General features: G+C 43.0%; 2 protein-coding genes across 5 annotated transcripts in view; both read right to left on the minus strand.

Moving 5' to 3' along the window:
• Positions 1 to 14,064, minus strand: part of LOC120832601 (interferon alpha-inducible protein 27, mitochondrial) — a 99,541-nt gene that overhangs the window by 57,938 nt on the left and 27,539 nt on the right. The gene's annotated exons all lie outside the window — the stretch shown is intronic.
• LOC144388399 (interferon alpha-inducible protein 27-like protein 1) lies at positions 3,109 to 4,395 on the minus strand. 2 transcript variants are annotated; one of them, XM_078089486.1, is made up of 5 exons: positions 4,323 to 4,395; positions 4,204 to 4,246; positions 3,803 to 3,832; positions 3,532 to 3,666; positions 3,109 to 3,334 (listed from the first exon to the last, which is right to left on the minus strand). In XM_078089486.1, exons 2-5 carry the CDS (start codon positions 4,211 to 4,213, stop codon positions 3,237 to 3,239), a joined length of 273 nt encoding a protein of 90 aa, XP_077945612.1. In that variant the 5' UTR covers positions 4,214 to 4,246; positions 4,323 to 4,395; the 3' UTR covers positions 3,109 to 3,236. The 2 variants fall into 2 exon arrangements, with proteins under 2 accessions (XP_077945612.1, XP_077945611.1); XM_078089485.1 differs by lacking the exon at positions 4,323 to 4,395 and having other exon boundaries at positions 4,204 to 4,315.

The following is a 14,064-nucleotide window of genomic DNA, read 5'->3' on the forward strand; positions in this document are numbered from 1 at the left end:
GCAGCTTGGTCGGAATCGGATCCAAGAGACAAGTAGAAGATTTAGACTTTGAAAATAAAGGGGTCAATTGATCAAGGTTGATGGAAGAGAAGGCATCCAAACAGGCATCAGGGCCCACTGCTGCATCCAAGGTTCCTACATCGGAGGACAGGTCGGCACTGGTTGAAGGCAGGAGACCATCAATTTTCTCTTTGATAGTCAGAATCTTATCATTGAATGAAGTTGTTACTAGTGAGGTCCAAAGGAATACACGACTCGACAGAGCTGTGACTTTTCCAGGTTGGTTGCGAAAGACTGAAAACCAGGCTTTCAAATGTGTTATAATTCACCTTAGGTTTAAAGTTTATTAAAAGGCAGGAGTCATAAATAGCTGCCACTCCCCCCCCACGGCCTGTGCCTCGGGGAATATGAGTATTAACATGACTCGGAGGAGTCGCTTCATTTAAACAGAAATATTCCCCATTCAACAACCACGTTTCAGTAAGACAAAATACATCAACATGGTGATCTGATATTAGTTCATTTACCAAAACAGCTTTAGATGACAGAGATGCAAGGGTCTGCCTCTACCTTGAAGTTAAAACATGTATAATTTCATATTAATGTATATAAACAGTTAATTATATTCCAAAAGGGATCATTTAAGGTATATTTAAGGGCCAAATACAGCTGTACACACGTAACTAAAATGGTAATATTATATATGCTAAACATCAGCATGTTACGTTATTGATATGATGGGTTGAGCTCCCCCTCCCTCCACCTGTTTGGCCACACCACCCTAATTAGTGATCCCCAACAGGTGAGGCCAGATCACTTCCTGGTTCTCCTTAAGTGTAGGTTTTGCCCCAGGCTTTCCCAGCTGTCTCAGGAACGACTACATCTAGTGAAGGTGCAGGACTGAGCGTTAAAGGGGACTAGTTACAGAGCTCCCACCCCATCTGTGCAGTATAATGTGCAATTCCCAGGTATGTCTGTTCTTGGAGTCGAGTGGTTTTTATTTTTGTTTTGTTTAAATATGCTCCTTAGCGGTAATTTGATGTTCAGTGGAGTTATTTTACATATTATGTATGACAATATTGTGTATGACATGAGCCTCTCGTAACAGGAACGGAGAAGTGATGTCAGCTTCTGGTGCTGTAGCTGAGCTCTAGCCACTGCAAGTATATTTTGTGTTTATGGTTACCTTGTTTTTATTTAGTATTTTTATTATGAATTGATAGTTATTTGTTTTTCTCCCCAGTCAAGTCAGTGTTTTTTTTAATTGTTTTTATAGGTGGTGGCTCACTAGGTGGAGGGCTTCCTCAGTTTTAATTGATCTTTTAGGCCTCCCTGATAGTCACCTTGTGCTGGTAAAACACCTCAGTGTATTGACATCATTTTTAGCATAGATACATTTTGTAATAAAAGCCCTATGAAGCTTACCTATAAATAAAACAAGACACTGTTTAAAAGTAGAAATTCACCTCTCTGCTTTTTTCTTAAAAGCTAAGAACCTATATTCATATGTGGTATTCTCTGGGTGAGTCCCAAAGTGGGGTTGTCTCATTGCAGGCGCACAGCTGCCCCGGTCACATTGACATGTTGAGCATGTCAGCATGTTAACAGCAGACAAAGTGCAAGGTACTTCTTATCATGGAATATTCCATCCATCAAGGAATATTTTACAAACCCTCTTACATGTTTTAGATGTTTTGCTCTAACATAATATTTACATGAGGAAATCCGTGAAGAACCAATATGATTTCTGAATTGTTCTATTCCTCATGCTGCATCGGTGCAGATGGACTTCCCGTAGCTCAACGTGCTGGTCTGACACGTGACCTGCACTCTTGAGAAACGACGCACTGCTAGAAACGAACGCTAGAGGGCGCCGGGGTCACTTTTAAATCGGCCTCTTTAATTAAACTTGAAACGCGTGTAATCGGAGATTGAAAAAGAGTGAAACTCTGCTAAAAATGAATTTAAGTACGGTTTACCTTGTTGAATAATCCTTCACAGGGCTCTCAAGTGTCACGCATTCAGCGTGACTGTCACTTATTTCGCTCTGCGCATCGTCCGTATCAAGTACATTGATATTTGCCGCGGGGCGAGGGCTTCAGCTGCCTCTCTTTTGACTGTTTGCATCCCTGAGCTACTCATCTGGGTGAGCTGATCCCTGAAGCTCAAACATGTTTATTTCTTCTGGGATTGGGTCTCCTCTCTGCTGAGGAGGAACCTCGGGGAATCCTCAGACGGGTTTGCTCCACAGTAGGGATTTGATTGACCTTATTTGAACCGCAATACTATTCGTACGGAGTGGTAGTGGCTTCCAACTTGAGAATCTGAAAGAGTAGCGAGGTTCAACTTTCTCACTCCACAAACACCAGAATTTAAGAGGGTACAGGTTGTGGTGGAATAGCGCAGGGGAGCCGCTGTAAGGCTGAAGTGTGGAGGATCCTTGGTTCAAACCCCCTCTCTCAGATGGAGCACAGTGCAGCCAAATATTTGCTCATTAGGCTTTGAAACAGGTTTGAGCATCTCAATCTCAAGTTTAATTACAAGAAATCGAGAAATCAAATGTGATGTGGCCAAATAGCACCAGGGAATGACAGGCTGGCTCAGACCTGCTGTTGTGGGTTGTGGGTTCAAGCCCAGTCATGGGAATGTAATAACTTTTGAGGTTCAACTGACAAGCTCAAGGTGCAATAGGACCAATGAAAGCCAAATAGATGTATGGTGAGCTAGCACAGTTAGGATAACTTCTGTCTCTAACCTGCACTTGCAGGTTGTGGGTTCAAGTCCACTTGTGGAAAGGAGTTTGTGTTTAAAAAGCTTTAGGGTTTCACTCACATTCTCAAGGTTCGTACGACAAACCAAGTGTGAGCAGGACTGGTGGCGTAGTGGTGAGTGCAGGGGCCAAAACCTCTAAGCATCAATGGGTTCAAATCTCCTGTAATTTGCAACACCAACTAGTTCAATTTGTTTAAATATCATTCTTGAGTTTCAATTCCTTAATCTTATAACAATTACTAGAAAAAAATCGAGCAATATGAGTTGATGATGCTTAAAGTAAGTATTTCTGACAAATGAAGTACTTACAGCAGACACACAGAAGCCATATCTTCATCAGGTTAAACTGATTTATTGAACATTTCAGTTTTCTGAGATGACAAAGGTGATGTAGAAGAAATTAACTGGTGTGATCATTTTTTTTTTAATGATTTCCTAATTAGCAAAGCTTGTTTAAAACTTGTCTAAATGATGATGGCAGCCAGTCCGGTCAGAGCTCCTCCGATTGCTGCACCAGTGCCGGCTGCCGCCGCTGTGGCAGCTGTTCCCAGACCAGCCGCACCTAAAGGAGGAATACTCAGGGATTACATCACCATGTGGAGCACAACACCAGCCTCATTATGACATACACAGGGGTGTGGTCACATTACAAAGCTAAATAAATCCCTACAATGACCACGTGAAATGACCACTAAGACAAAACCGTTACAACTACAATTGGAAAAACATTCATTTAGGAAATCCAGTATCGGCGTTTACCTGCAGCCTGCAGAACAGGCTCGGTGCTCCCGGCAGCCACCGCCCCCCCGTTGGCCATGGCCGCGGTGGACATCATACCTGCAGCCCAGGAACCTGCGGCTCCCAGAACCAGAGGGACCGCAAGAACTCCGCCTACTGCACACGGACAACACAGCAGAGGGCCATTTATGAAGGAATAATGCATGATAGGAGTTTAACATGTAATAGAGCTGGAAATCCGAGAAAAGTAAACATTGTTATTCCATGAAGGCTGTGCTGTGAGAGGTCTTACCGGCTCCTGTTCCGGCAGCAAGATAAGTCACTGGAAAGAGGAAAAAACAAAAAGCATTCCAAAACATTTAAATCAATAAACAAAAACACCTTTCTCGTTTGAAACCAAAAGCGGTAAAATGAGAGTGCAGTTTTCTCGTTATGGTTTATAACCAAAACACGAGACAAACTCGTCATCTGAAATAACTTAAACACAGTTAAACATAATTAAATCTATGGTGTGAATACACGTATTCTGCCGCCTGCTGGTTTCTAAGCGAAAAGCGAGGAAACTGCTGCCGACGTCGAAAACACAGTTTTCTCGTTTTAGATCAAAAGTGGCAAAACTGACTATGAAGAGTGCACGGACCAAATCCACACATTAAAATACGTCAATACGGTGAAAGGAACGGCGATACTCACAAATCCCCATGGTTTGTTTCAGTGTACCCGCCCACAGACGAGCCTTCTTCTTCTTCTTCTTCTTCTTTTCCTTTACTGGCAAACGATAAAGGTGCATATACAGTATATACAGTATATACCTGGATGAGCTCGATAAGGTTATATATGCTGAGGGGGGGGGCGTGGCGTGGGGGGGGGGGGGGGCGTTTCTCATGAAGTGAAACTGGAACACAGCGGCTGCTGGCCAGTAGAGGGCAAGGGCCCCCTCCCCCGGAGCGCCCCTCCTTGAGCCAAAAAAGAAAAGAAAAGAGTAGTAATAATAAATGTCAATTCTTATGTTTTTGAATTATGGAATGTACCCAGTAATATTTGTAAAATATGATTTCTGTGCAAAATATATGCTTTCCTCTCACCCGACGTTAGCTGGGATTGACTTCAGCCCCCCCTCCCCCCCCCGCGACCCTCTGATTATCTGCCGTGTCCCCAATTGTTTCCTCCTGTGTCCAATGACCTGTACCTCCCCAGTGTATTTAAACCACGTGTGTCCCTTGGTTCATTAAATGAGCTTCATATGTCGGTGAGTGTTTGTTTGCCCGTGTCCTGGTCCTCGTTTTGCCTATAGGCATTTCTGATTATTTAATTAAAGGCATTATTTTTTTTGCTTGAATTCTGCGTTTTGAGTCCTCCTGTCTCTGGTTCAAAGCCCCCCAGCTGTGCTGCGTTCAGGTACCATTTCTCCAAAAACAAAACTTCAAAACTAAACAAACAGGCGAGATCATTTCAAAACTAGATTGTTTGTCATTTCTGAGGAGGAGGTACATCATCACTAAATCTGGAACATAATAACCAGTTTAGTTCTTCTCTTCAGAATTATAATCACAGGGTCATTATGTGCTGTCTTACACATTCCTACGCAGGCGTGTTGCTTAGTGACTCTGCAGTTCCGCATTCAGACATTTCACTTGTTAATTCTTTAGTATTTAACCTGTTTATTGTTGCATCGGGTGCAGCTGTGGCCTCCACCGGAGCAGCAGTGGGATTTCTGACCAGCTTCTTCCGCTGAAAATCACAAAGGATTTGACTGCATAATGAGACACCTATAACTGTAGAAACTACCAAAATGTGGACTTACTCTACGCCTTCTTCTTCCTGCAGGGGCCATTTAAAGGTTTCCTGGAGGCTTTAGGAAAGCTGCAGAAGAAGTTTTATGACAAAGGCCAGCGCAAGAAGTGTCCCATCCGGACCTACTTGGTGACGTCTCGCGGCGCAGGCAGCTCTGGTACCAGAGCCCTAAAAACTCTGCGCTCCTGGGATCTGGAGATGGACGAGGCTGTCTTGAGGTCAGGGGCACCGAAGGGCCCCATGCTCGAAGATCAGGCCGCACATCTTCTTTGACGACCAGATGTCTCATGTGGAGGGGGCAAAAGCAGCGGGGGTAGTAGCTTGCCATGTTCCCTATGGCAAGTGGGTTAGCTCATAGAGATACTAAGAGATAGTAATGGATATAAAACCCGGCTGATATTATATGACCCTTGTATGATGAAGTTATCCAGCCTTCTAACTAAACAGGGAGGATAAACCCATTTTAAACATACATTTGTTCTTAGCTTGGCCTGTATTTGTCTTATGAAGAAATATTAAATGATTCTTTACACTTTAATAAAGTTATTTTTGGAAACTTATAAACCATATTTGAGTGAAACTCAATGACATTTGTACTTTTTTTTTATTACATACCAGCTGTCCTCTGTATTATTATCTGTACTTGTATATTTGTTTCAATCTCTGTAAATGTCACTCTACCCTTCAGAAAAACAAAAAAGCCAATACATACGAAGCACATTCAACATCAAGCAAAGCTAGATATTGGGCATGTGAAAAGTTGTTAATACATGTTTACTTTTCGACAAATAGACAGTACAATATTAAAGGTTTGTTTCTAACTTTAACAAAACGCTTGGCCAAGGAAAAGAACAAGCACATACTTCTTCAATTCTCCATAACGAACGAATCTGTGGAAACACCTTGTTGTTTGCCCCGCCAACGGACCGTTGATGTGCACAACGTGCTTTGTCGCCCCAATTATAAAGACATTATGAAGTTTAAGATGTAAAAAACTGGAAATCAGAAAGAAAAGTAAACATTGTTATTCCATAAAGGCTGTGCTGTACGAGGTCTTACCAGCCCAAACTACGACTCCAATATAAGTCACTGAAAAGACATCTCAACTGGCCCAATCAGAGACATTTGCTGTGGTTTTATAACAAAAGCACATCACTAAAATGAGTCAGTAATGAGGAAATGGCCATGGTTGAGTCCGGTTAAGTCTGGTTGAGCTCAACAGGTTTTACATGCTTAGGAGGAGGAGCAGCATTTCTCATCAAATTAAAGCGTAACCGTCACGGTGTGGGTTGGTTTACGGTTTTATTCTGTAGTTTCCTGCCTCTCGTGTCCCTGGGTCACCTTCACTGCCTGCCCTGGTATTTTCTCCTCTGGGTGATTATCTGCCGTGTCCCCAATTGTTTCCTCCTGTGTCCAATGACCCGTACCTCCCCAGTGTATTTAAACCACGTGTGTCCCTTGGTTCATTAAATGAGCTTCATATGTCGGTGAGTGTTTGTTTGCCCGTGTCCTGGTCCTCGTTTTGCCTATAGGCATTTCTGATTATTTAATTAAAGGCTTTATTTTTTTGCTTGAATTCTGCGTTTTGAGTCCTCCTGTCTCTGGTTCAAAGCCCCCCAGCTGTGCTGCGATCAGGTACCATTTCTCCAAAAACAAAACTTCAAAACTAAACAATTAGGCGAGTACATTTTAAAAATAGATTCAAGTGTTTGTCATTTCTGAGAAGGAGGTACATCATCACTAATCCTGGAACAAAATAACCAGTTTAGTTCTTCTCTTCAGAATTATAATCACAGGGTCATTATGTGCTGTCTTACACATTCTTACGCAGGCGTGTTGCTCAGTGACTGTGCAGTTCCGCATTCAGACCTTTCACTTGTTAATTCTTTAGTATTTAACCTGTTTATTGTTGCATCGGGTGCAGCTGTGGCCTCCACCGGAGCAGCAGTGGGATTTCTGACCAGCTTCTTCCGCTGAAAATTACAAAGGATTTGACTGCATAATGAGACACCTATAACTGTAGAAACTACCAAAATGTGGACTTACTCTACGCCTTCTTCTTCCTCAAGGGGCCATTTAAAGGTTTCCTGGCGGCTTTAGGAAAGCTGCAGAAGAAGTTTTATGACAAAGGCCAGCGCAAGAAGTGCCCCATCCGGACCTACTTGGTGACGTCTCGCGGCGCAGGCAGCTCTGGTACCAGAGCCCTAAAAACTCTGCGCTCCTGGGATCTGGAGATGGACGAGGCTCTCTTGAGGTCAGGGGCACCGAAGGGCCCCATGCTCGAGAAGATCCGGCCGCACATCTTTTTTGACGACCAGATGTCTCATGTGGAGGGGGCAAAAGCAGCGGGGGTAGTAGCTTGCCATGTTCCCTATGGCAAGTGGGTTAGCTCATAGAGATACTAAGAGATAGTAATGGATATAAAACCCAGCTGATGCAATAGATTCATGTATGATGAAGTTATCCAGCCTTCTAATTAAACAGGGAGGATAAACGCATGTCAAACATACATTTGTTCTTAGCTTGGCCTGTATTTGTCTTATGAAGAATTATTAAATGATTCTTTACACTTTAATAAAGTTATTATTGGAAACTTATAAACCATATTTGAGTGAAACTCAATGACATTTGTACTTTTTTTTATTACATACCAGCTGTCCTCTCTATTATTTTCTGTACTTGGACATTTGTTTCCATCTCTGTAAATGTCACTCTACCCTTTAGAAAAACAAAAAAGCCAATACATACAAAGCACATTAAACATCAAGCAAAGGTAAATATTGGGCATGTGAAAAGTCTACACATTCTAAACCGTATTTCTTTGGATGTGTTTTAATGGTGAAACATCTAAAGAAAGTGTAACAGTTTGATGAGCGCTACAGCAGCGGTTCCCAAACTCAAGAATGCCGCGGCCCACTTTGAAATCTGAATATCTTTTGCGGCCCACCCAAACCTTTAATCACAACTCTGATCAAAACATAATGATTAAATGACCTTAAGAATTTAACCAAAATCAAACATCCGCGAGCAAAAGTTTGTCTCGCAAAAGTTCGTCTCCGCGAGATATTTGCTTGCTGCTTTTAGAATAACTTATTTTCCCTGTTAAGATGGTTCAGCTACTGTAAAGAAAAGGGCACCGTCTCTCGCTCTTTAGTTGTTGGAATGCATTAAGCATTCCAAGTTTTGTTCTTCGAATCTTTATTCAACTTCTATTTCTTCCGCCGCACCTTTCAACTCCTTCATACTTTCCGCTATTAAAACCATTTAAATATTAAATTATTCAGCTCCTTCAGGAGAGGGGGGCTATTGCTTTTCAGCTTTCTAGCTCTTAAGCTTGAATTTATATAAGTCTATAATCATTAATATTTTAACATGGTTTTCCAATAGAGATTGTTTTTCAAATCCTCTTAAACTTCTTCAATTTTTAGATTCTTCAACTTCGCCAATCTTTCAGCTACATACATCATTTCCACTTTCAAATGTTGACACAAGTCTCAACTATTTTATGGAAAAACTGCTTGTTGATATCTATTGTACTTTTTTTATAATCACTGATTATGTTTCACTAGTTCTTCGCTCCGTTTCTGACTTTTACATGAGTGTGTATTGCGTCTGCTAGAGTGAGACCTGGAGATCTTAGAGTGTGAGGCAGCGTCAGAATCTGGTTAAAAAAATATGGAGCTTCTGTCCTTGCAGCCAAAGTATACACTCTTGAGACTTCATGTTCATGGAATCCCAGAGTTCTTTAGGTTTGCCTTAAGGAGTGTTAGAGTGACACAACCTCTGCCAAAAGCCCCATAGGCTCCAATACAAATCTGCCGACATATTTCTCAAAAAATCCAGGGTGTAGTAATGTGATTAATATCTAAAATAATGATGATGATGATGATGATGATGATGATGGCAGCAGCAGGCGTCAGCATGGCCACGGTAGGTGTCAGGACCAGGGTCGCGAAGGAACCACGATCTACGGAGACCTGATGGGGGAGAAAGCACAAAAAAAAAAAAGAAGCTGAATTAGTCATGTGCATTAATAAAACTTGAATTATGGTAGAACGAGAGCGTGAGAGAGGAGCTCGGTGTGTCCTAAGAATTCCCCCGGCATTAAGCCTATATCAGCTTAACTAAGGGCTGGTCCGGGCTAACCTGAGCCAGCCCTAACTATAGGCAGAATCAAAGAGGAACTTTTTAAGTTTTACTTTAAAAGAGCTGACCGAATCTGCCCCCCGGACTGAAAGTGGAACCTGGTTCCACAAAAGAGGAGCTTGATAACTGAAGGCTCTGGCCCCCAGCCTACTTTTTAAAACCATAGGAACAACAAGTAACCCAGCATCTATAGAGCGCAGTTGCCTTGTAGGGCAATAAGGTGTTACAAGCTCTTGAAGATACAACGGTGCCTCACCAGCAAGTGCCTTGTAGGTGAGGAGAAGTACCTTAAAATCTATTCTTGATTTAACAGGGAGCCAGTGCAGAGAAGTTAATACAGGAGTGATATGATCCCTTTTCTTAGTTCTTGTTAATACAAGTGCTGCAGCATTCTGAATCAACTGGAGAGACTTAAGAGATTTACAAGAGCAGCCTGATAACAAAGTATTACAGTAGTCCAGTCTGGAAGTGACAAACGCATGAACTAATTTCTCTGCATCACTTTAAGACAGAAAGTTCCTGATTTTCGATATGTTACGTAGATGAAAATAGGCAGTCCTTGAAGTCTTCTTTATATGCGAGTTGAAGGTCATATCCTGGTCGAAGAGAACTCCCAGATTCCTGACGGTGCTGCTGGGTACCAGAGCAATTCCATCCATAAAAACTGTATCACGTGACAGCTGGCTTCGAGGGCGCTCTGGGCCTATCAGGATAACTTCTGTTTTTTCTGAGTTTTCAACTTGAGACTTCAAGTTTTGATGTCTCCAAGACATTCTTGAAGTCTAACTAACTGGTCCGTCTCTTCTGGCTTGATCGACAGATACAGTTGAGTATCGTCTGCATAACAATAGAAGTTTATGCGGTGTTTCCTGATAAGATCGCCCAAAGGAAGCATATAGAGGGTAAATAAAATCGGTCCAAGTAGAGAACCTTGTGGGACTCCGTGGCCAACATTGGTGGTCTTTGAGGATTCACCGTTTACAAGCACAAACTGGGATCGGTCCGATAAGTAGGATTTAAACCAGCTGAGTGCAGTTCCTTTGATACCAATTAAATGTTCTAGTCTCTGCAACAGGATACAATGGTCTATGGTATCAAATGCGGCACTGAGTACCAGCAAGACAAGAAAAGAGATGAGTCCTTGGTCCGATGCAAGTAGAAGATCATTTGTAATTTTCACCAGTGCGGTTTCTGTATTGTGATGCACTCGAAATCCTGACTGGAAATCCTCGAACAAAGCATTGTTTTGTAGAAAGTCACATAATTGATTTGCGACGGATTTCTCAAGGAGGAAGGGAAGATTAGAGATAGGTCTGTAGTTAGCCAACACCTCTGGAGCAAGAGTAGGTTTCTTAAGAAGAGGTTTAATTACAGCTACCTTGAAGAACTGTGGTACATGTCCTGTCAACAAAGACAGATTCATAATATCTAATAAGGATGTGCTAACTAAAGGAAAAACTTCCTTAAGCAGCTTGGTCGGAATCGGATCCAAGAGACAAGTAGAAGATTTAGACTTTGAAAATAAAGGGGTCAATTGATCAAGGTTGATGGAAGAGAAGGCATCCAAACAGGCATCAGGGCCCACTGCTGCATCCAAGGTTCCTACATCGGAGGACAGGTCGGCACTGGTTGAAGGCAGGAGACCATCAATTTTCTCTTTGATAGTCAGAATCTTATCATTGAATGAAGTTGTTACTAGTGAGGTCCAAAGGAATACACGACTCGACAGAGCTGTGACTTTTCCAGGTTGGTTGCGAAAGACTGAAAACCAGGCTTTCAAATGTGTTATAATTCACCTTAGGTTTAAAGTTTATTAAAAGGCAGGAGTCATAAATAGCTGCCACTCCCCCCCCACGGCCTGTGCCTCGGGGAATATGAGTATTAACATGACTCGGAGGAGTCGCTTCATTTAAACAGAAATATTCCCCATTCAACAACCACGTTTCAGTAAGACAAAATACATCAACATGGTGATCTGATATTAGTTCATTTACCAAAACAGCTTTAGATGACAGAGATGCAAGGGTCTGCCTCTACCTTGAAGTTAAAACATGTATAATTTCATATTAATGTATATCAACAGTTAATTATATTCCAAAAGGGATCATTTAAGGTATATTTAAGGGCCAACTACAGCTGTACACACGTAACTAAAATGGTAATATTATATATGCTAAACATCAGCATGTTACGTTATTGATATGATGGGTTGAGCTCCCCCTCCCTCCACCTGTTTGGCCACACCACCCTAATTAGTGATCCCCAACAGGTGAGGGCAGATCACTTCCTGGTTCTCCTTAAGTGTAGGTTTTGCCCCAGGCTTTCCCAGCTGTCTCAGGAACGACTACATCTAGTGAAGGTGCAGGACTGAGCGTTAAAGGGGACTAGTTACAGAGCTCCCACCCCATCTGTGCAGTATAATGTGCAATTCCCAGGTATGTCTGTTCTTGGAGTCGAGTGGTTTTTATTTTTGTTTTGTTTAAATATGCTCCTTAGCGGTAATTTGATGTTCAGTGGAGTTATTTTACATATTGTGTATGACAATATTGTGTATGACATGAGCCTCTCGTAACAGGAACGGAGAAGTGATGTCAGCTTCTGGTGCTGTAGCTGAGCTCTAGCCACTGCAAATATATTTTGTGTTTATGGTTACCTTGTTTTTATTTAGTATTTTTATTATGAATTGATAGTTATTTGTTTTTCTCCCCAGTCAAGTCAGTGTTTTTTTTAATTGTTTTTATAGGTGGTGGCTCACTAGGTGGAGGGCTTCCTCAGTTTTAATTGATCTTTTAGGCCTCCCTGATAGTCACCTTGTGCTGGTAAAACACCTCAGTGTATTGACATAATTTTTAGCATAGATCCATTTTGTAATAAAAGCCCTATGAAGCTTACCTATAAATAAAACAGGACACTGTTTAAAAGTAGAAATTCACCTCTCTGCTTTTTTCTTAAAAGCTAAGAACCTATATTCATATGTGGTATTCTCTGGGTGAGTCCCAAAGTGGGGTTGTCTCATTGCAGGCGCACAGCTGCCCCGGTCACATTGACATGTTGAGCATGTCAGCATGTTAACAGCAGACAAAGTGCAAGGTACTTCTTATCATGGAATATTCCATCCATCAAGGAATATTTTACAAACCCTCTTACATGTTTTAGATGTTTTGCTCTAACATAATATTTACATGAGGAAATCCGTGAAAAACCAATATGATTTCTGAATTGTTCTATTCCTCATGCTGCATCGGGGCAGATGGACTTCCCGTAGCTCAACGTGCTGGTCTGACACGTGACCTGCACTCTTGAGAAACGACGCACTGCTAGAAACGAACGCTAGAGGGCGCCGGGGTCACTTTTAAATCTGCCTCTTTAATTAAACTTAAAACGCGTGTAATCGGAGATTGAAAAAGAGTGAAACTCTGCTAAAAATCAATTTAAGTACGGTTTACCTTGTTGAATAATCCTTCACAGGGCTCTCAAGTGTCACGCATTCAGCGTGACTGTCACTCATTTCGCTCTGCGCATCGTTTGTATCAAGTACATTGATATTTGCCGCGGGGCGAGGGCTTCAGCTGCCTCTCTTTTGACTGTTTGCATCCCTGAGCTACTCATCTGGGTGAGCTGATCCCTGAAGCTCAAACATGTTTATTTCTTCTGGGATTGGGTCTCCTCTCTGCTGAGGAGGAACCTCGGGGAATCCTCAGACGGGTTTGCTCCACAGTCGGGATTTGATTGACCTTATTTGAACCGCATCCATCCATCCATCTTCAACCACTTATCCGGGGTCGGGTCGCGGGGGCAACAGCTCCAGCAGGGGACCCCAAACTTCCCTTTCCCGGGCCACATCTACCAGCTCTGACTGGGGGATCCCAAGGCGTTCCCAGGCCAGTGCAGAGATATAATCTCTCCACCTAGTCCTGGGTCTTCCCCGGGGCCTCTTCCCAGCTGGCCGTGCCTGAAACACCTCCCTAGGGAGGCGCCCAGGGGGCATCCTCACCAGATGCCCAAACCACCTCAACTGGCTCCTTTCGACGCAAAGGAGCAGTGGCTCTACTCCGAGCTCCTCGCGAATGGCTGAGCTTCTCACCCTATCCCTAAGGGAGACGCCAGCCACTCTCCTGAGGAAACCCATTTCGGCCGCTTGTACCCGTGACCTAGTTCTTTCGGTCATGACCCATCCTTCATGACCATAGGTGAGGGTAGGAACGAAGATTGACCGGTAGATCAAGAGCTTTGCCTTCCGGCTCAGCTCTCTTTTCGTCACAACGGTGCGGTAAAGCGAGTGCAATACCGCCCCCGCTGCTCCGATTCTCCGGCCAAACTCACACTCCATCTTCCCCTCACTCGTGAACAAGACCCCGAGGTACTTGAACTCCTTCACTTGGGGTAAGGACACATTCCCTACCTGGAGTAGGCAATCCATCGGTTTCCTGCTGAGAACCATGGCCTCAGATTTAGAGGTGCTAATCCTCATCCCGACCGCTTCACACTCGACTGCAAAACGCTCCAGTGAGAGTTGGAGGTCACAGACGGAAGATGCCATCAGGACCACATCATCTGCAAAAAGCAGCGATGAGATCCGCAGCCCCCCCGAACTGTAGACCCTCCTCCCCCCGA

This window comes from Gasterosteus aculeatus, chromosome 15 (genome assembly GCF_964276395.1).
Source record: "Gasterosteus aculeatus chromosome 15, fGasAcu3.hap1.1, whole genome shotgun sequence".
NCBI lineage: Eukaryota > Metazoa > Chordata > Actinopteri > Perciformes > Gasterosteidae > Gasterosteus > Gasterosteus aculeatus.

Excerpts from the sequence above, each read along its gene's own strand:
- LOC144388399 (XM_078089485.1), bottom strand. The coding sequence starts at position 4,300 with ATGCACCTTTATCGTTTGCCAGTAAAGGAAAAGAAGAAGAAGAAGAAG. Across the intron at positions 3,667-3,802 it reads TGCTGCCGGAACAGGAGCCG|TAGGCGGAGTTCTTGCGGTC; the intron begins GTAAGACCTCTC and ends GTCCGTGTGCAG. Across the intron at positions 3,335-3,531 it reads GCCTGTTCTGCAGGCTGCAG|GTGCGGCTGGTCTGGGAACA; the intron begins GTAAACGCCGAT and ends TTCCTCCTTTAG.